A 20,987-nucleotide genomic window follows, 5' to 3' on the forward strand; every position below is an offset into this window, starting at 1 on the left:
GAAAGGAAAGTATTATTGCATCAAGAAGCTAGATTGCATCAACACATTCTGTCTCTCATTAAATTTCATAAAACCTGGAAATATTGTGAAGCATTTCGAATTGGGAAAACACATTAGTCAGTGTAAGCACACTAGTCTATCATTCTCATGGACAAGATGACAGAGCCCTGGAACAGACACAAGTTCTTATGGACCTCTTGGATCTCTAGGGCCTGCCCCAAATCTGGCAAGTCCAGCCCCAAACATTGCCTAAATAGAGCATAATGTTGTAAAATGGATCCCCAGAGGATGACTCTGTGTTTAACCACAGACTCACCACTTTAGCAGCCTCAGACCCAGGAGCTCACCAGCACAAGCCACAATAGCATATGGCAAGATGGCTTGGTCCTTCAAGCCAAAACACACATAGGCACAGCAGAACATACCTATGCGATAGGACTCAAGAGTTACTGAAAATATGTTATCGGGACAAAATTAGGTCTAATAAATGAAATACTTATTTTTAATAAATAAAGCCAAGATGTTTGAAACCACTAAATGTTAGCAAAAATTTCTTAGGAATTGAACAGTAAATGGAAACTTGACTACCCCATGTCCTAATGGAGAAAAGGCCCCAAACGAATGAAATAGTAGACAACTTAGAATTAACGTGAATCAAGTCAAATCTATCTGTTGCTGCCTAGCAAGGGTTGGGATAGAGGAAGGAGAGGAATAAGCTTATGAGGTAAGGGCTACAGACAGAGAAAAGCCAGGGATTAAAAGTTGGGCTAAGAAGCTATCCAAATACAGTGGTTGCCCTGCTCTCAAAGATCACAAGAACATATAGTCTAGGCTATGCTCAACCTCTATCCCAAAATTAATGATCTTAACAATCAGTCCCTGAGTGGAGTCCTCACTTTACGGTCCAACTGAACACAAGAAAATAAAAGATCAAAGGGAAAAATAGGTAGTCAGTACTTAGAAGCCATTTTCCTATTTTATTTAGCAAATTAAGCGATTTATAAGAAATTAATAAGGCAAAAGTAATTTATGTTTGGAATTCATTAAAACTGAACAATTTTCATGCTCTGAAACTGTCACCTTGGGGTGAGATGCTAACTATAATAACAGAAGCTAATTTCTTAAAATAATAAAGTTTTCCTTTTGGTCATCAAGTTTGTTTAGTTTAAATGTGAGTTTATTAAAGTTGGCTTAAAAGGTAAGTCATTAGTCAGGGAAATTGGCGGTTGCTATTTTCAAAGAGTTCTTAAAACTACTTTTTTTTTTTAAATGTATCCAAAGCAATAGCACTATTTTGAAAGTAACAAATGCTCTGAGGCTCAAATTTGGCTGGATCTTTTAGGATGACATTGAGGATTAGATTTGCAATGGAGGTAGGATAAGCCATCCTAATCCTATTTTCTGTGCACATCTGACCAACATGCTATGTGGGGAATTCAGTATCATGCTGGAGCTGCACACTCTCCTACGTTATATGGCAGTGAGAATTATGGAGAACATCTCTGACAGGTGGCTTTTGTTCTACTTATGCTAACAAAGTTAAAATGAGAACCCATTGCTCCTATTAAATAAAAAAAGAAATGCATTTGCTAGCTCCTTAAACAAGTGCTGATTGGCTGGGGTCACAAAGAACAGAACCAGGGTGAACAAGGTGATATATGAACAACATAGCAATCTAGCACCTCAGAAGAGGTGATGTGCAAAGTGTAATTTACTCTGGATTCCCTGTTAGGAATAGAAACTAATTATCTGATACATTAAATCTACTATTCTCAGAGGTCATCCATCAGATTTCTCTCACTAGTATAAGGAACAAACTGGTTTGTTCTAAAAAGATGAATGTACAAGGCCTTTTGATATAATACTGATGAAGTATGTTCTAAGCACTGTCTGTTTTCTAACTCTGCTTGGAGCCTTGTTTGGTATCCTCTCTTTGGATTTAGTCTAGTGATGAATTAATTATCTGATCACCTGAGCAGCTTAAGTATCTACCCTGAGAGTACTGTCACCAGGCAAGGGGAATTAATTTAAGAGATGCCACATCTATCTGTGAAACAAAAAAGCTGTATACTAGTTACATCTAGGTTGCCCATATTACAATCATGTCTTATTACTCCTGTTTACTGCACAGAACTCTACCCACAAATGAAAAAACTGCATAATAAGAACAAATAGATTAAAATAAGTCTTTAGCCAATTTACTCCTAATTAGCAATGTCAATTTAGCATCATATGTGTGCCCCTGGAACTCATAGTCTCTCATTTTTTGACATTGTTTTGAAATCTCCCAACTCTTTTTACAGAAAAACACAAAAAGAAGTTGGCTCCAGTTGTGACTTCATTCCATATTTCTAAAGGTATTATAATTTTCTAGTGCTGGATCTGGCAACATCTATGTTTATTCTTTAGTCCAACACTTTAAAAAAAAATTCACTGTAAAATGAAAGAAAACTAATGACTAAATAGGATTCGACTATGTCCCATTTTATAGTAACTGGAAGTTTTCGTATTTTAAATGTTTTGACACAGTCCCATTGATTCCTTTTTAATATTTTTATCAGCTTAAATACTAGCTAGAACTGGAGACCTGTCTTTCTGCAGTCTAACATCTCTACATAAATTTTATTGAGACTCTCATTTCTGCCGAGAGAGAGAATGTGAGTCATGGTCAAAGCAGTATCTGTATAATGTCTGATGGTTGCTGGGATGTGTTAGTGGTTTGAGGAATGCTGTTTATAGCAGGGAGATTTAAAGTTGGATTCCCCTGGACAATAGTGATACAAACAAACTCTTTTCTAACCTACAAAAAACATTAGCCATAAAGTTATAACTGGGTCTTTCAATAACTAGTTCTTAACCCTCCATTATTATAGCTTCTCTTTGGTCTGCTATTCCTAGAATGCCAAAAGAAATGAATGTATGCCTTTACTTTATGCCAAAATTCCCTCAGTATTTCTCAGTTACAGTAGCAAGACATACGGCAAGACATATTAATGTCCGGCTTTTCCAAACATGCAGGGCTTTCACCACAACACTAGCTCCCAGCTGCTTGCCTGCCATTAATGCCTTAAAAGACGATCTGTCTACTTAATGTTTCACTCCTTCTCAGCCACATTTTTTTATGCCTCCCCATCCTTAGTAGACCATTTTCCTCTGTTCAACTGTATTAATCAGAAACTAAATCACGCCTCCCCTTGGGTATACCTTCCAATCACAAGTATCCATGACAACCAATCCTTTATAATCACTAGTTATTATTGTTTTCTTTTCAAAGGTTTACCTCTCTAGGAGAAGAGTTAAGTTGTTTCTGGATAATGTTGATTTTAACCTATTTGCAGTAGGCGATGTACTATGAAAGATAACCACAAAATGAAATTAAGGAATATCAGGAAGATTCTGGAAAAAAAAAAATTCTGTATGGTTCTTCATACACAAGTTCCCTTTTAAAATGTGAATACTCTTGAAAGGTTTATGCTATGGACTGAATGTTTTTGTCCCCCCCAAAAATTTGTATGTTGAAAATCCTAATCCCCAACGTGAAGGTATTTGGAGATGGGGCCATTGGGAAGAATTAGGTCAGGAGGGTGGAGCCCACATGATGGGAGTTGTGCCCTTATAAGGAGAGACACAGGAGAGCTTGGTTCCTCTCTCTGGTCTCTGCCAGGAGAAGACACATGAGAAGGTAGCCATCTGCAAAGCAGAAAAAGGAGGCTCACCAAGAACCCAACCATGCTGGCACCCTGATCTCAGACTTCAGCCTCCAGAACTGTGAGAAATAAATGTGTGTTTTTTTTAAGCCACCCAGTCTATGGTATTCTGTTAAACAACAGAAATTGACTAAGGTGGGTTAACGCAGTCAGCAAACTAATCACATGACAAAGTCTTACAAAACTTTTTTTTTGTACAAGCTTATAAAGACACGAAGACTCAGGCAAGATGGAGTAGAAAACAGGTGTGCAACAAAAGGAGGTGAAGCTCACTGAAGGCTATTCTGCCTCACTGAAAATTGTTCTTGTCCCAGAGACTCACATTTTTGCTCATGGCACTATACACTCTAAACTAGATTGAACAATAACTAGACTTGATTTACACACTTTAGTCATTCATTTTAGGTTGGTCTTTCAGGAGATGGTTTATAGCAGCTCCAAAACTTGTGTTATTTTCTTAGAGCACAATGCTCGTTATTGAAGCTTGCATAGAGCTCCATAGATAAAAAAGGCACCAGAGAAATATATGAGTCACTATTAGCATAATCATCTAAAAACAATTTCATGGTCAATAATACTACTTTCAGATAATGCCACAAGAATAATTTAATTTAAACAAAAGATGAGAACTTTCCCAAAAGTGCCTAAGATGTTGACAAGTTCTGTCATATTTTATTTCACACTTTTTAACATCATTTCAGATTTTTTCACACTTTTCATCATTCTCTGAACAAAGATAATTTTTACATTATGAATTAGAATGAAATAAATTTATAAATAAAAGCATAGTGTATGTATACGTAGGATTTTTGAAAGAATTCTCACCAAATAATAGTTTACCAATGTCACATCTTAATTTGTAGGCGAAATTTTAGTCTCTCCTCTTCTAGTTTTAAAAATCACTTTGAGGCATACACTTGGAACCCGTAACAAAAAAATATATAAGCTTCAATAAGCTCTATAAGGTCTCCTTATTGGTTTTTAAATTTAGAGATGCCAGATGCAACTTGGAATTTTTTTTAAATCACTACTATTTTAGGTAACAGTCTTAGGACAATCTAGCTGATAGTTCACATTTCTAAATAAAATTTAGAGCAAAAGTAGTGTAGAAAGCCATTCTTAAGCTATTGGCTAAATCACAATTTTGCATGAAAAGAGGTAGTTACATATTATTGTTTTGTCAGTATTTAAAATATACAATTTACAAAGAATATATATAAAGCATTTACTATATGAGAATAAGGATACTTGAGTAAGAGTATAAACCAAGACCCTCTCATTCAGAATACAGGAAACTTTATTACCATTTGGAAGAATTATAGTACACACACACACACACACACACACACACACACACACACACGAGGTTGGACAATTAAGTTTGAGAACTTGTTGCAACGATGTTGCTAACCTTTCTAATATCAGAGGGATTATTCATTATGAATTTGTACCAACTGGACAAACAGTTCACCAAGTTTACTATCTGGAAGTGCTGAAAAGGCTGTGTGAAAAAATTAGATGACCTGAACTTTTCACCAACAATTCATGGCTCTTGCATCATGACAATGCACCAGCTCACATGGCACTGTCTGTGAGGGAGTTTTCGGCCAGTAAACAAATAACTGTATTGGAACACCCTCCCTACTCACCTGATCTGGCCCCCAATGACGTCTTTCTTTACCCAAAGGTAAAGAAAATGTTTAAAGGAAGACATTTTAATGACATTTTAATGTCGTCAAGGGTAATATGACGACAGCTCTGATGGCCATTTGAGAAAAAGAGTTCCAAAATCTCTTTGAAGGGTGGACTAGCGCTGGCATCAGTGCATAGCTTCCCAAGGGGAGTACTTCGAAGGTGACCATAGTGATATTCAGTAATGAGGCATATAGCACTTTTTCTACGATGAGCTCATAAACTTAATTATCAGAATGTGTGTGTGTGTATACACAATTTTTAGTAAATTAATCTTGCTTTTTGCTATAATAGTGTAAAGGTGAAACAACCTAATTAGTCAATAGAAGTATAATAGAAATAAAATATCTGTCTAATTATTTGCCATATAACATACAATCACCATCTCTACTATTCCCTGGAATTCATGTAGAACAGAACCACAGTTAACAGGTAGTGATGACAGGCACTCCAGGGAAATCTTAACACAGTCAATTAACCACATTATCCTGAGTTATCCGAGTACGTACAATTTTGAGTATGTCAGGTGTTTTGACATAATAAATTGTTTGAGAAAATATTGCAATAAATATACACATTTATATATGGCATCTAAAGAAATAGAGTATTAGTAGTAATAATTAGTAGTAAGTCTCAGATGAACTATGAACATATTTTACATTTTGCTTTTGTTAAATGTCTGTTTTTTATTTATGAGCATGTACTGCCTTTTCTAGTCAAAAGAAATTCTAAAACAAATGTGGAACTTGGGTGATCTACTTTTTACAAAATATCTGTGTGCCTCAGTTTTCTTATCTACAAAATGTTAGTAACTACCTACTTTATAGGGTAGCTGTAAGAAATAAGTAATCCAGTAAAAGTACTTTCTTGGCATATAGGAGATACTCTATAGGTATTAGCCATTAATATAAATATAATTATTACTAAATGGAAAGTATTAGAATTAATTGAATGAAAATAAATATAAAAAACACTCAAGAAAACCCACAATGACATAGGATATCCATTTGCAATTAAATTACCTTTTAACAAGTTTAGTGTCACAGAACTTGCTTAAGATTATTGCACTCTATAGAACATTCTACATATAAGCCATTGGGGAGGCATGCAGGAAACACAGGCCCTAAAGAACTAGGTTAAAAATACAAAGCAGAGGCATGTAACATAATACTATGCTAAATCAAAAAAGACAAACTCTTACGCACAACTTATTCCATGCTCACAGTGGAAAATGCATGTAAGACCAGATAGGTATCTATAAGCATGAACTCAATGTAGATTTACGTACATTTCAGTCAAAATTCACTTTTGTTCCAGGGTTCTTCTGACAACTTTTAAAATTACTATCAAAACTTAGTCAACATTTGTGATCCTTTAGAAATTATTTTTGGAACTAATAAAATAATCTGTTGCATCATTTAAAATTATTAATTTATTCTCAAAGCAATAAATATAAGTAGCTTACTTCTTTCTAGAGTGTTTGCAACCACTTCATTCAATGATTAAAGGAAAATATACTTCAGCTAAGATCAAAGCATACAGTAACTACTTTTCACATTTCCAAATGCTAATATTAAATATTTTAATCAATGAATGACTAAAGAATGAAAATAAATTCAAAGTAATACAAAGAAAATCCATTATTAATAATGTGCTAGAAATTGCGATTTTAATTTGTATGCTATACTTCTAAAAACATGGGATCAATGCTTTTAAAGATATATTTCTACTAATGTATCTTTTGGTAACAATATATTTCACAAATAAAACAAAGAGGGAGTAGATTCGATCTCTGATATAATACCATCGCAGACACCATTAAGTGTTGACTATATTCAGAAATTTCCAAGATTATCAAAAAGCTTTTATTGCTAAAATCTAAAAAATTAATTTTAGTGCTGATTTCCTCCCACAAATGAAAATCGTATCCTTGCACTTCTCCTTAGTCTAAAATCAAGTTCTTCCCCTGCTAAGCTCCACCAGAAAATGTACTCCTTGGGGGTCTTAGAAGAAATTTTCTATATGGAAAAAGTTCTCTAACTGAACATGATTGACCGAGCTCTGACCTCTAGCCATACGACTAGGAAAATTGCTTGAAAATTGGTTTGGACTGGATTACTTATATATTAAAAGCCACTTCAAGTCAGAAAGCTATTATGTGCATGATGTTATTCAAATACAAGATGCCAAGAAACAGCTATTAATTTGTTACTACAGCTTCTAAGGTGTGGGACAGCACCCAATGATGACGCTGGACGTTAACTTTGTTCAGACAGAGCCCATAGACAAGCCATCACAAAAGCGAGGAAGCTGGAGCTATAATTTATAGGGGTTGAAGAAACTAGAAGGATCCCTTCCTATAACCTCAAAGAGAAAAGAATTGTAATTGGTTTGCCTGTTCCAACCGAAATACCTATTGATCATGTATTAATCTATACTGTCTGTGCTGATCAAGTTCTTCCCAAGCAGAAAATGCAATGAAAATTTATTAATGGCTATACAATAAGAAGGTGTTTTAAGATTATGCTAATTTGTTTTTAATTATTTTCCAACCTTTTTAAGTTATTTGCTTCAAACAGTTATTTGCTAACTGTTCAAACTCCACCTCTGTAAAAGTTTTCTTATGAAGTGTTATTTAATTGAAAAGATAAACAGTTGTCGGAAGTCCATGATAAGAAAAAAACTGCAGTTTTTAAATCCTCTGCCTTGAGCTTGGAAAGTGTAAGAATAAGGAGGAGGTGGAGGGGGATGTTTACATCACGCAAAACATGGCTACAGCTGTTTTGCATCAAAGGAAAACTTTTTAAAATGTGCTAAAAGCTGAGTTCCAAATACCTAAAAAGAGGTTCACCACACATTGAAAGGGATATCCACCTTCTTCAAAACTTAGGTTTCTAAGCTATTATGTTACTTGCTGTTGTTTTAATGTGACCATGATCTAACATTTTAATCGCACAAGATAATGCTCTGCCTTTGAAAAACCCAAAATCCTCCATCAACTCAGCAGCTGTGTGTGATTAAGAATGTAAATAGGCTCAAGAGACTGATTCCATTTCCAGGTCCTCTGTTTATGAATCACCTACCCAGAGACATAATTTTAATAGAAACAGAATTTCTTTCTAAAACAACATATAAATTAACTTGCAGGAATACGACAGCAAGACAATACTTCTTTACTAGCACCGTGGTACTGAACAAAGGCAGGCTCCATTTTCTTTGCTTTAAGACATTTTTAACAGTTGACATGTAGTCAGGAAATGAGGGTTTCTCTGTTTTTCATTTTCTGGGAAGAGGAAAATATTAAGGTTGCCTTTCCAGTAATAGCAACTTCAACTCCAGCTCTTGTTATGGCAGTTTAAAGATCTTTTGCTAAGGATGGATGCAGTATTTTTGATGGTGAAAGTACAGTGTATTATTTAAGGCTGTTCAAACCAAGATTGGGTTGACTGATTCTGTTTACTTGGCCACCCTTGACCCAGATTCATGTGTTTGATTTACATATTAAGATGAAATCCACTCTAGTGTGTATGTGGAAGGGGATGGGGGTTGTAAAAAAATTTATGCTATATTATTTAACCAATTATTTAGCACAAGGGACCCATTTCAAGTCAAAAAGCCATTATTGTTTCTAAGTGAAGGACAAAAGTAAGTGAATATAAATGTGAGTAAAATAATACTGTTATCTGAAATAAGAGGTTATAGCTGAAGCAAAAAGTAAGTTAATTCCATCTCACAGGCATTAATATTCTACTTGCATTATAAACTGTAGTGCCTGGATACATGTACAGTTTCCCTTTTTGCCTCTAGATGGTGTGATGTTAAACAAAAGTGCATAGATAGTATTACCATGTAAATAGAATTGACATACTACATTCAAATCAGACTCTTAAAAACATGTTTGACTATCAAAACTTCAAGTTGTATACCATACAATTTTTATTTGTCAATTATACCTCAATAACATTGTTAAAACAAAACAAAACACCTGACTATTAATTCTTAATACTGGTCTGAAGACCACAGGATGTAAATCATAAAAAGAAAAGCAACCCACAGAATAAAACCATAGTGATCTTTAATAGTCATTGTTTGAATTGGAATATAATATAAATGTATCAAATCAATACATTCTACATCCTAAGCTTACATATCTTAAGCAATGTCATGTATCTATTATATCTCAAAAAAAATAAGAATTTTTAAATAAAGATATTGGAATATAATAAAAACAAAATACCACGATTCATATATATTCATTCATCTTTTTACCACCACCATCCTTACTTTAAATCATCTTTCTAAACAATGGACAGAAGCCATACAAGATACAATCACCACCTCTACTATTCCCTTGAGCTCATGTAGACCTGAACCACCGTGACGTGTAGTGATGAAAATTATTCCATGTAAATCCTGACACAATGATTTAACCACATTATCCTGAGTTATCCAGGAATATTTGTGAGCTTATCAGGTGTTTTGATATAACAAACTGGATTATTTATTTAACTGGTCCTCTTAACTTTAGTTGTGAAAACCCAGCCTGGTAACAATCAAAGGAAAGTGAACTAACTGAGGGTGTCCATGGTCTGAGTACTTCACAGGTTTAATTTTATTACTACAGTCATTTACCTGAAAATCAGCACAAATCCATTTCCTTATTTGAAGTCTTATTTACAAAATTTCACTCATGGCACTTATTGTCGTTTAGTAATACTTCTTTCTGAAAGTCTGTTATTTCTTTGTTTCAACAGAAAATTACACTCACAAAAATGACAGGATAGATTCTGCTCACCGAATTATAGAAATACCCTTATATCTTATGAATTTTTATAAATCCACTCAACGCTACGATATATGTCCTAGTCAATCAGAAATGCAAACCTAATTGCTCGGTTAGCATTGTTCTACAGTATTGTGTAAGGGATTAATGAAACAAGGAAATTATCTTTAGTTTTGCCTTAATACTTTCTCTGAGAAGTCCTAGAAATTAATTTGATTCTATTTCTAATTGGGAGGCAGGGAAATCTTAAGTAATTGCAAAAATTCAGATTAAACTCACCAAGTAATTCCTTCAAAACTATTCACTTCATCCTAAAAAAAGCATAATTTTAATGTAAAAAATAAAAACAATCTTTATAACATCTCGTTATAAGATTGAATCTATTTCTGACAACATTAGCCAATTATTTTTTCAAGTGGCTTTCATAAATGAAATTACTGAAGCTTTACTGTTTATAAAATCACACAAGCGGACTAGAAAACCTGAAGAATGTCATAATAATTTTCAATCCACTCCCTGACCACAGTTTAATGGAAACTTTAAAATGGAAAGTAGAGCACTTATAATCTGTTTGTTTTAGAATTACAATTCAGGCTGAAAAAATAAAGAGGGAGTTCAATGTCAGGCATTAAATGGGAGAGAGCAATATGAATGCTTCCCTCTTTATTTAGAAGTACATTTTATTGTGATCCAATAGAAAAATAAGATACATAAAATATTCTCAGGCCAAACTTCCAACAATATTTTTAAAGATATCCAAATATGTCCCACCAAATAACCTCACTTATTTTCATGTGTCTAAGCCTGTAGAGTCAAGACCAAAAAATGTATGATTTTAGAACAAAACAAATATTAAAACCAGAAGTAGGAAATTGAACTTATTTTTATAAGTAGTAAAATAGTATTATGTGTCTAAAAAACTGATGTATCTAATCTACTGAAACACTTCCTATCATTGAGTGTAAAAGCTAGACAAAATAACCCAGAATTTATTTTTTGAACATAAGTTTCCCCACAAACACTCTGAATTTGACTTTACTTTATGAGGAAAATACGATCTAGATAATTAAATCATTTCTTATATTTAATATTGAGCTACCATTTAGCCATCTAAACTGGCCATTAATAAAGGCTGAATTATCGATTACCAGTACAGCATTATAATGATACATCTGTATCGTAATCATACAAATACATAATACACACTTTCATTAAAGCTCTGCTTCTTAATCTAGAAGCTAAATATCTATGAACTTGAATGATTAAATATAAAGATAAATTCAAAGAGGCTTTTTATGTTTACATAACAAAACAATAATATACATAGAATTCCACAAATTTTTAGTCAATTGATGTATTTTACTGATACATGTAGAAGGTAACTCACTAACTCTAAGAACATCAGTTATTATGACATCTATCTTAATTTTACCATGCAGAAAACGGTCATATGCTATCATCTTGAAGTAACATGAATCAAAACTTTATCATAAATCAAAACATTCATCAACACTTTAAAATTAAAATCACTGATTTTTCATTAAAGAAAGATTTTGCATTTATGTTTCCCAACCTTTAGGCATAGCTAAAACTGGTCTCAACCTTTTCTCTGTTCCCATCACCTAATTCGTGCCCCCACAAAATCTGTTAAGAAAACCCTACCAGAGTCCTTCATGTTCCACAAACCCATGGTAGTAGTGCTCATTCCACTCGGCTAACTAGGAAATCTGCTTCCCCATCACTGACTAGAGAGTCCCCTCCATCATCCAATGCCTCACTCCAATATCCTCTCCCCTATAGTCTTCTTTAGTTCCTCAGAATTATGGGTTGGCTCTTCTGTGGTGTTAGAGACTTTTACTTTGTCCTTCTTTTCTGCATTATATTGAATACTTCTTAAGACCAGGATCTGTCTTAATCCTTTTGGTGAGCCTAGGATAGTACATGAGGTAGGTAGGCCCTTAACAAATATCTTTGAAAAGAGAAAAGGAGAAAGGCAGCTAAGAATGACAGAAGATGAAAAGAAAGTAGTTAGTTAGATGTTACTTGTAATAACTACCTTTTCTCCTTTTTTTTGGGGGGGGGGGTATTGGAAGCACAAATTATCATTTGTGTTCTATTTATAAACTATCAACAACATAATTCAAATATTGGAAGACTTTCAATATAGTGTGCTTTAATATCTGGCACCACAGAAGTGAGAAGGTCCATATATGTTATACAAACATCAGCCTTGATTGCTAATCTTTAGATAAATAAATTAAAAGTTCAGAGTTATTATTTAAATAATATCAGTATGATCTAGCTTGGTTTTAAGAAACCTTGCATTATTAGGGTGAATGGCTTCCTAATTAAAGAACAATTAAACAAAGCTTATAGGAAAGGAAATGGTTATGAAAGAAGACGGTTAAAGCAGAGTCTAAAATTTATTTGGGGCAACTGTTTCCCAGGAATGAATTGCTACATGCTAACGGGGTCAAAGACACTAGATAGTTCTCCAGAGGCCCTTTTCTAGTCAAAAGGGGTTTCAAAATAAAGTGGGGGTGGAAGCAGAGACTAAGAAACTGTTCCTTCGTGCACCAAATGCATTCTCAGAGTACTAACATCTGTTTTAGTTTACATACTTTAAGTATGACTTTATACATGGAAATTAAACCTCGGCAACATGCCTAAGTAGCCTGTCTGCAAAAGAACTACACGTACCACCAACAGCTGGAATTTGTATAGGTCCACATTCTACACAGCATATTGTCCTGTGAGTCACCAATGACCCCAAGCCTCAAAACCCAAATGTCAAAAAACAGCTCCTAATTGTCATGAAACTTTCATAGTAGAGTTGGATAAGACAGTGAGGGAAGAGGAGTCAGATTCCAAAACAATATGGAGGATTTCTAGAATTTAGAGATGTATTTTCTTTTTAAATAAAGACAATTAAAGATCCAAAGATTTGAATTTCCTTATATTAAAAAATGCTCAATCCATAACATTCAACTAAGATTACTTATTAGTTAGACATTAAAATAGTTTTTCAATGTGATAAACTGATCATTATAATTTCTGGTAGACTGAAGTATAATACAAAACCTACAAAAAGAATGCTGTGCCTTTGCTGCCACCATGCGGTATCTCTGTATTTTTGCAGTTGCCGTTTAAATTTTTAAATAATTTTCATATTTAGTTCTGAAGTTATCAGTTCAAACCTCTGGTATGCAAATACTGTTAATTGTTTTCACAATATAGGGTCTATTCCCAGATAATTTATACAGTAACGAATCATCAACCAATGAGTAGTAACTATGGACTCGCAGTGATGGAAGCATTGCATTATGATATCTAGAGCAATACATTGCCTTGCCTTCAAAGAGCATAAATCTGTTAACATCAAAATACAGACAAGTATTAATATGAGAGAACCCAAATCTATTATACTATAATTGTGTGGCAATGAGTGGTAAAAAAAATTTTAAGTGCTCTGGGTGGAAAGTAGGAAGATACATGAAAATGTTCATGGAAAAGAATTGAGAAGTTTTAAGGCTCTTGGAAAGAAAGATTAAAGTATGCAAAATGAAAACAAAAGGGCATTTCCGGTATATAACATTAAATAAAGGTACAGATCTAGAATCATCATGGAATGCTGGGGGACCATACCCACAGTGAAGTTCATAGAGGCAAGAAAAAGATTAGAAATACAAACCAGGACGATTTGTGGCAGTTCTTTATTGCCAGGTCAAGAAGCCTGGATTTCAGCCTGTAGGTCCTGGGGAATCATTGATTCAACATATGATGCATTTTTCCCATTGTAGATATAATCACTCTGCCACATCATCGTCTATGAGTTTATATGAAATCATTTATTTCCCAAACTGAGAATAATCTAGCAGCTCAGATCTTCTAATTCCTCACCCTGAGTAAGTAGTGTGAGGTAATAGAGCCCTGAAATTAAAGTCAACCAGTAAATCACTGCCAAATCTCCAGGGAAAAAATTAATAAATAAATATTTAAAAGGATTTGAGGGCCCAAGGAGATGTGAAGCCTTCCTCCTAATATTTCACTGAGATCTTCTGTTCTGAGAGGATGCATGTACATTGTAAGGAAGGAGAAGAATTCTAACAAAGAAAGGAGAAGAAATGTAGGTTCACAGGCCCCTTTCACAACAAAGTACAATGTAATGTGTTTTCGGGCTAAGTGGTAGCATTAAGTACGGAATGAAGGACTGGGATAACCGCAAGGTGAGACTTGGATATCCAGGTAAAAGTAAAAACTCCATCACTGAGTCTATTTACTTTAAATAATTGATGTAATTCTTTAAAAATAGAAAGCTTATTGTGGGTCATATATTATTGGATGCTATATTGATTTATTCTTAAAAATGAAGTTACAGGGCATCATGCAGAATTAAGGATCTCCAGAACAAGGTTCAAATAACAGTTCCTCAATCTTCACATGTACAAAATCATGGGGTATCTTACACACAGCTCTCTGGATGAAAAACAGTAATTCTCAAAGAAATACAGTCACAATCATCTTAAAGTCAAAACATTCTCTTAATTTAACGTAATATACACAGATGTTTCGGCTCACTAAAAAAAAAAGAAGCTCTTTATATTACTGTGCAAAATAGCAATGGTTTCCCTTTATTCTCCTCCAGCTCTTAAATTGATTTCTAAGACCGAATGATGTCGGAAAAATTATTCCTTTCCAGAGACTTCTGACCCTTAAGGGTGAATCCTTAGTCACACAACACAGCAACATTAGATATCAAAATCTTTTAACTCATATATTTTGCATACAAGCAAAATTCATAGGCAGAGCTTTCTCTGCATGATAGAAAAGCAACATGAGGATCTATCCAAACATTAGGATTAAAAATTCGGGATCAACAAACACAAAGGAATAATATTCCCTTCCATTAAGAAGAAACATTAGTGGAATAGAATGGAAAGAACTCTAAACTGGGTTTATCTTGTTATTTTCATTCTCTCCTCTTAAGATAAAAGCTTAGTTAATTAATTTTCAGTCTTTTTGTGATCTAATAAATGCCATTCAAAGATATAAATTTTTCTCTGAGTACTGCTTTCTTTGCAGTTTTGATCAGTTAGGGCTATCATCATTCATTTCTATTAGTGCTGTGATCTATTTTGATTATACTTTAACTTCAGTTATTTAGGAAAAAGTTTTAAATTTCTAAATGGATAATTTGGCTTTGTTTTCTTCCTTGTCCTCTTGGCAACTATTTTGTTTTTAATTTCTAATTTTGTTGCACTGTGGTCAGTAAATATGGCCTTCATGATGTATGCTTTTGGAAATTTGTTTAAATAGACTTTATGATCTAAATAATGGTCTGTTTTTGTGAGTATTACAGTGTGTGTTTGGGGGAAAAAGTATGTTGTCTGCTGGGTATGTATGTAAATTAGATCAATCTGGCTATTTGTGTTACTGGCACATTCTATATCTTTACTTTTTTGACCACTTGATCAATTGATTTGTGATTGCCAATTTCACCTTTAATTTCTATTAGTCTTTTCCAATGTAGTTTGGAGCTATGTTGGTGAATAATAAAATATTCATGATTCACATCTTCTTAATGAAATATATCTTTTAAAATATAAAAGTATTTCTTTGTTCCTTTAAAAGATTGTTTTCCCTAAATTATACTGATTTAAATATTGCTATACCTACATTTCTTTTATAGCATTTTCCTGTTATATTTTTTCCTACCCTTATTTTCAAACTTTCTGCATCTTGTTCTTGACTGTGTCTTGAAAACACGTTTATAGGCTATAGGATTTGCTCTTCTAATACTCTTTGTATATTTTTCTGTTGGATTGTTTGGGATGGGAGCAGGATTAGGAGGATGAACACATGAAAAGATGCCCAACATCATTAGTCACTAGTAAAATGAAAATTAAAACAATGAAATCCCACTATAAACTTATCATAATGGCTAAAATAAAAAATATTACACCACCAAATGCTGACAAGCATGTGAAGCAACTAAAACTTTCACACATTACTGATTGTTATGCAAAATGGTAGAGAAACTCTGGGGAAATAGTCTGGCAGTTTCTTAAAAATTTAAACATGATTTGAGCCAGCAATCCCACTTGTTAGTTATTTATCCTGGAGAAATAAAAATTTATGTTCACACAAAAACCTACAAATGAATGTTTAGAACAATAATATTCATAATTTCCAAAACAGGAAAAAAGCAAACTTCCTTCCACAAAAGAATGGATAAACTAACTGTGGATTATCCATACAATAGAATACATTCAGCAATAAAAAAAGGGAGGGGGGAACCATTGATCAACACAACAACATGAATCTCAAATGCATTATGATAAGTGAAAGAAGCTAGACTTAAAAGGTTACAGACTATATACCATTTTTTATGACTTTCTGGAAAACAAACTGTAGAAACAGAGAACAGATCAGTGGTTCCCTGCATGGTGGTTAATTTTATGCATGAACTTAAGTGGGTCATGAAATGCCCAGATATTTGGCTAAACATTACTTCTAGGTTTGTCGGGATGAGTTTAGTATTTGAGTCTGTGGACTCAATAAAGCAAATTGCCCTCCCCAATGTGGGTGGGCATCATTTAGGGCCCCTTACAGGTCTGAACAGAACAAGGAGGAGGAGGAATGGAGAAGTCATTCTTTCTCTACCTGACTGCTAAGCTGGTACATCTGTTTTCTCCTGCACTTAGACTATATTTACACTATCAGCTCCCGTTTCTCAGGCCTTCACACTATAGCCAAACACCTTCTGACTCTAATGGCCCTAGTATTTTTGGCAGCTAGAATTAAATAATTCTTAATCAGGATATAGGTATAGGCTTTAACTAAATGTTTCCATTGCTTTGGTTGTCACACAACTTATAGTCAAAGATTAAGAAAGTATGTTAGTCATTTTCTGAAGGACTGCCTGTAAAGAAGTTCCAGGAGAGGTGTTTAAAAGTACACTTTGGCTCTCTTTCCGGCCGGAACCATGGAGGGTGCAGAAGAGAAGAAGGTTCCTGCTGTGCCAGAAACCCTTAAGAAAAAGCAAAGGAGTTTCAGAGCTGAAGATCAAGTGCCTGAGAAAGAAGACTGCCCAAAATATGCTTCTAACGGCAAGAAGGAAGCTTATCTATGAAAATTTAGTTAAGCACTATCACAAAGAATATAGGCAGATGTCCAGGACTGAGGTTCAAATGGCGAGGATGGCAAGAAAAGCTGGCAACTTCTATGTACCTGCGGAACCCAAAATGGCAATTTTCATCAGGATCAGAGGCATCAATAGTGTGAGCCCAAAAGTTCGAAAGATGCTGCAGCTTCTTCGCCTTCACCAGATCTTCAATGGCACCTTTGTCAAGCTCAACAAGGCTTCCATTAACATGCTGAGGATTGTGGAGCCATACATGCATGGGGGTACCCACACCTGAAATCAGTAAATGAATTGATCTACAAGCGTGGTTATGGCAAAATCAAAAAAGGCGAATTGCCCTGACAGATAACACATTGACTGCTCAATCTCTTGGTAAATATGGCATCATCTGCATGGAGGATCTGATTCATGAGATCTATACTGTTAGAAACCGATTCAAAGAAGCAAACTTCCTGTGCCCTTCACATTGTCTTCTCCACAAGGTGGAATGAAGAAAAAGACCACCCACTTTGTAGAAGGAGAGATGCTGGCAACAGGGAAGAGCAGATCAACAGGCTTATTAGGAGGATGAACTAAGGTGTCTACCACGGATATTTTTGTAATCTGGTCAGTTAGTAAAATAAACAGCGACTGTTTTCAAATTGGAAAAAAAAAAGTACACTCCGCTTGAGATAATAGAAAAATATAGTGAGTTAAGCACAAAACAATGATAGCGTAAACAATGGCAATAGTCACAAGATGTCTAGTTTCTGCCTTTTGCTTTAAAGATAATGTCACTGATACACAATTATGAGATATTCTGCTGAATCTTGGTTCTTCAACCCAGCACCCCTTGCTCTCATAATATAATTTTGTGTTGCTGATGTGATTTCTCTTTGTCAAGCAGAAAGAGATAACTTCAGGCCTACAGGAGAATTTGAGTTTGTTTTGAGGAAGGAAAAAATGTTTTCAAGGTAGCTGTGACCAGCTGCTGATGCCCAGGGGTCTGATACGAAAAAGCGTCATCTATGACTAAAGAAAGAGAGACCTCTCTCTCAGTTCCCTGGAACTGCCTAGCTGCATAAAAACTCCATACTTTTGCTTTGTGAGGGAGAGACAGATTTGAGAGATCTTGCTCCCCCGTCCTCATCCTCTTGTTTTGGCCAAATCGAATAAACATTTCTATCTCCAAGCACTAGTTTCTCAATGTTTTGGTTTACCAGCACACCAGGCACACAAACCTGAATTTTGGGAGGTGATTCCACAACAAGACTCAGACTGAATTACACATCTGCTTCCCAGGATGTCCAACATGCAGACTGCAGATTGTGGGACTTTTCAGCCTCCATCACTGAATGCGCTAATTCCTTTTAATAAATAAATAAATACTGGTTCTGTTTTTCTGGAGAACCCTGAGTAATCTTTTGGTACCAAGAGTGGGATGCTGTTATAACTAACAAATACCTGAAAATGTGGAAGCAGCTTTGGAACTGGATAAGGGTAGAGGCTGGAAGAGTTTTAAGGTGTGTGCTAGAAAAAGTTAATATTGCCATGAAGGAATTTTTAAATATGATTCTGATGAGGACTCAGAAAGAAAAGAACCTAGAGAGAAAGGCTAAAGAGAGCCAGGGACCTGTCATAGATGCTTGGCTTCCTTTCTCAACGAATAAGTGAAACTTCCCTTGCTCTTTTCTATGAAATGCCTAGGGAAGTATCTGATAGTTTAACACCACATGCAGAGGGTATTAGCCACCTTCTATTATCTTCAATATTATATTCTTTCCAATCCTCCAAACACTTGAGAAAATTTTGCTAGTGCTTTGGCGCTTAAGGGCCAGACTAATGTATGATATGCAAATGCCAGTATATGAAAGGAAATATTAGACTTAAGAAGCAGAATTCATCAGCCTTAACAATTCTTGACAAAGTGAAACTCCACATTACAATCTAAATATTAAACAATGGATTGCCCAGCCCTTGCTACCTTTGAATTGTTGCTCATGAAGCAGTATTTATAAGCAATTTTGCTTGCCTTACATCATTTCATCAGTCCTTTTCCCTCCTAATTTCTTCTTTAAAAATCATACTCTTATAATACTCTCTCCTTCCAGATTTTCCCCAAACTTTAGATTAAAAAAAAACACAAAAAACTGTTTCCCTTTTTCAGCTACCATTAGTTATCCCTCCTGGTTTTCCCAGGGACACATCTCAAGTCCACAAAACATTCACTCGAAGTTAAAAGTACCGATATCCTTCAACTTCGTTAAATACCTATTCTAGGACTCTCTCCCACAGCAATACTGACACAAATTTACGTGTCCTGTAGAAAAAACTGGAAATGATTAAATATCCACCTTTGAGGGAATGATTTAATCAAGCATGGCACATTTACTCTATGAAATATTATGCACTGATTAAAAAGGAGATAAGATTTCAATATGTATGCTTTATATGGGGGGGGGGGGGTAGTGCATTGCACTGAAGAATAATGTTAACGTACATGTATATCCAGAAAAATATCAGGAAGCATATACACCAAGCTTAATGGTGGAGAGATACTCAGGAGGTATAGGATGGGCTGGGACCATTCCATTTCTGTATTTAATTATTTTACATAAAATGTGCATTAACGTTGAACTTATAAAATATTTTTTTAACCTCCGTAACTTTAACACATATTCATCAGGTTAAACCTAAACCTCCTCAGAGCAACTTATTCTCATATTACTGTTTTATTTCCTTCAGCATACAATCTGAGATTATTTTGTTAAGACATTTTTATCGTCTCTCTCCCATGGAGGGTGACAGGACAGGGATCCCGTCTGTCTTGTATTGTCTCACATATAAAAGGCTCTCAATTCTTTGCCTCCAGAAAGACTGAAGGGATGTGGTAAATGTCAATACATCATGAAATGACGCGCACCAGTAGGAATGTATGCTACGCTCAGAGGAAAAGGACAAGGTGACGACTAACGAGAGGAGCAAATAATTGTGCAAAAAGTAGAATGCCGCCTTCCCAACGAAGAACGCAATTGCGCCTCCGAGACACCAGTTGGCACGAGAGGCTGGCGTCATCCCGCAGCGTCTGAAACATAGTGACGAGAAAAAGAGACGCGACAGGAAGCGGGGCGGGGTGGGGGGAGGGAAGGAGGGGGAGGAGGAAGAGGAGAAGACTGGAGGTCACGTGACACGCTGGGGCCCACCTTTCCTTCCGGCGAAAGAAGCTGTAGAATTAGATTGACAAGACCGGAGAAAAATTTATCTGTACTAAATAAGACTTTAGAGGTGCCCAATATAAATTCATTGTCTCTATTTCGCTTTTACATTTTTTACGGGTCCTAATGTGACGTTGCCCACACTAAAGATGGCTGCGCAGGCGCGGGGTCCTACCATAAAGACTCAGGCCTAGAGGAGCCCCGGCATGACTTCTGTGGGCTGGGACACATTTCCTTTCAACCCGCCTCCGTACGGGAAGTTCGGGGCGGGGCCGCCATCCGGCGATCCTGCGTTTGCGCGAAGATGGTGGAGGAGGAGAGTCTCCGCGTGGTTCATTGTGGCGGCAGCGAGTTGAACTTTAGGAGAGCGGTGTTCTCTGCGGATTCTAAGTATGGGGCCACTGCGCTTTGTCGGCGGGACTGAGGGGTGCGAATCCCCGGGGGCGGGGGGCACCAGCTGTCAGGTG

General features: G+C 35.5%; 1 protein-coding gene, 1 long non-coding RNA gene and 1 pseudogene across 3 annotated transcripts in view; 2 read left to right on the plus strand and 1 right to left on the minus strand.

Annotated features, from left to right (window-relative positions):
* Nucleotides 1–20,987, minus strand: part of LOC148754879 (uncharacterized) — a 239,693-nt gene that overhangs the window by 152,942 nt on the left and 65,764 nt on the right. The gene's annotated exons all lie outside the window — the stretch shown is intronic.
* Nucleotides 17,156–17,902, plus strand: LOC109452044 (large ribosomal subunit protein uL30 pseudogene; annotated as a pseudogene).
* The window catches only part of WDR75 (WD repeat domain 75), a 30,453-nt gene continuing 30,187 nt past the window's right edge, over nt 20,722–20,987 (plus strand). The window contains exon 1 of the mRNA XM_019740758.3: nt 20,722–20,910. Within this exon, the coding sequence (XP_019596317.2) occupies nt 20,825–20,910 (86 nt within the window). The 5' untranslated portion in view covers nt 20,722–20,824. The remainder of the gene's footprint in view (nt 20,911–20,987) is intronic.

This window comes from Rhinolophus sinicus, chromosome 17 (assembly GCF_057876585.1).
Source record: "Rhinolophus sinicus isolate RSI-liver-muscle chromosome 17, RSI-T2T, whole genome shotgun sequence".
Lineage (NCBI taxonomy): Eukaryota > Metazoa > Chordata > Mammalia > Chiroptera > Rhinolophidae > Rhinolophus > Rhinolophus sinicus.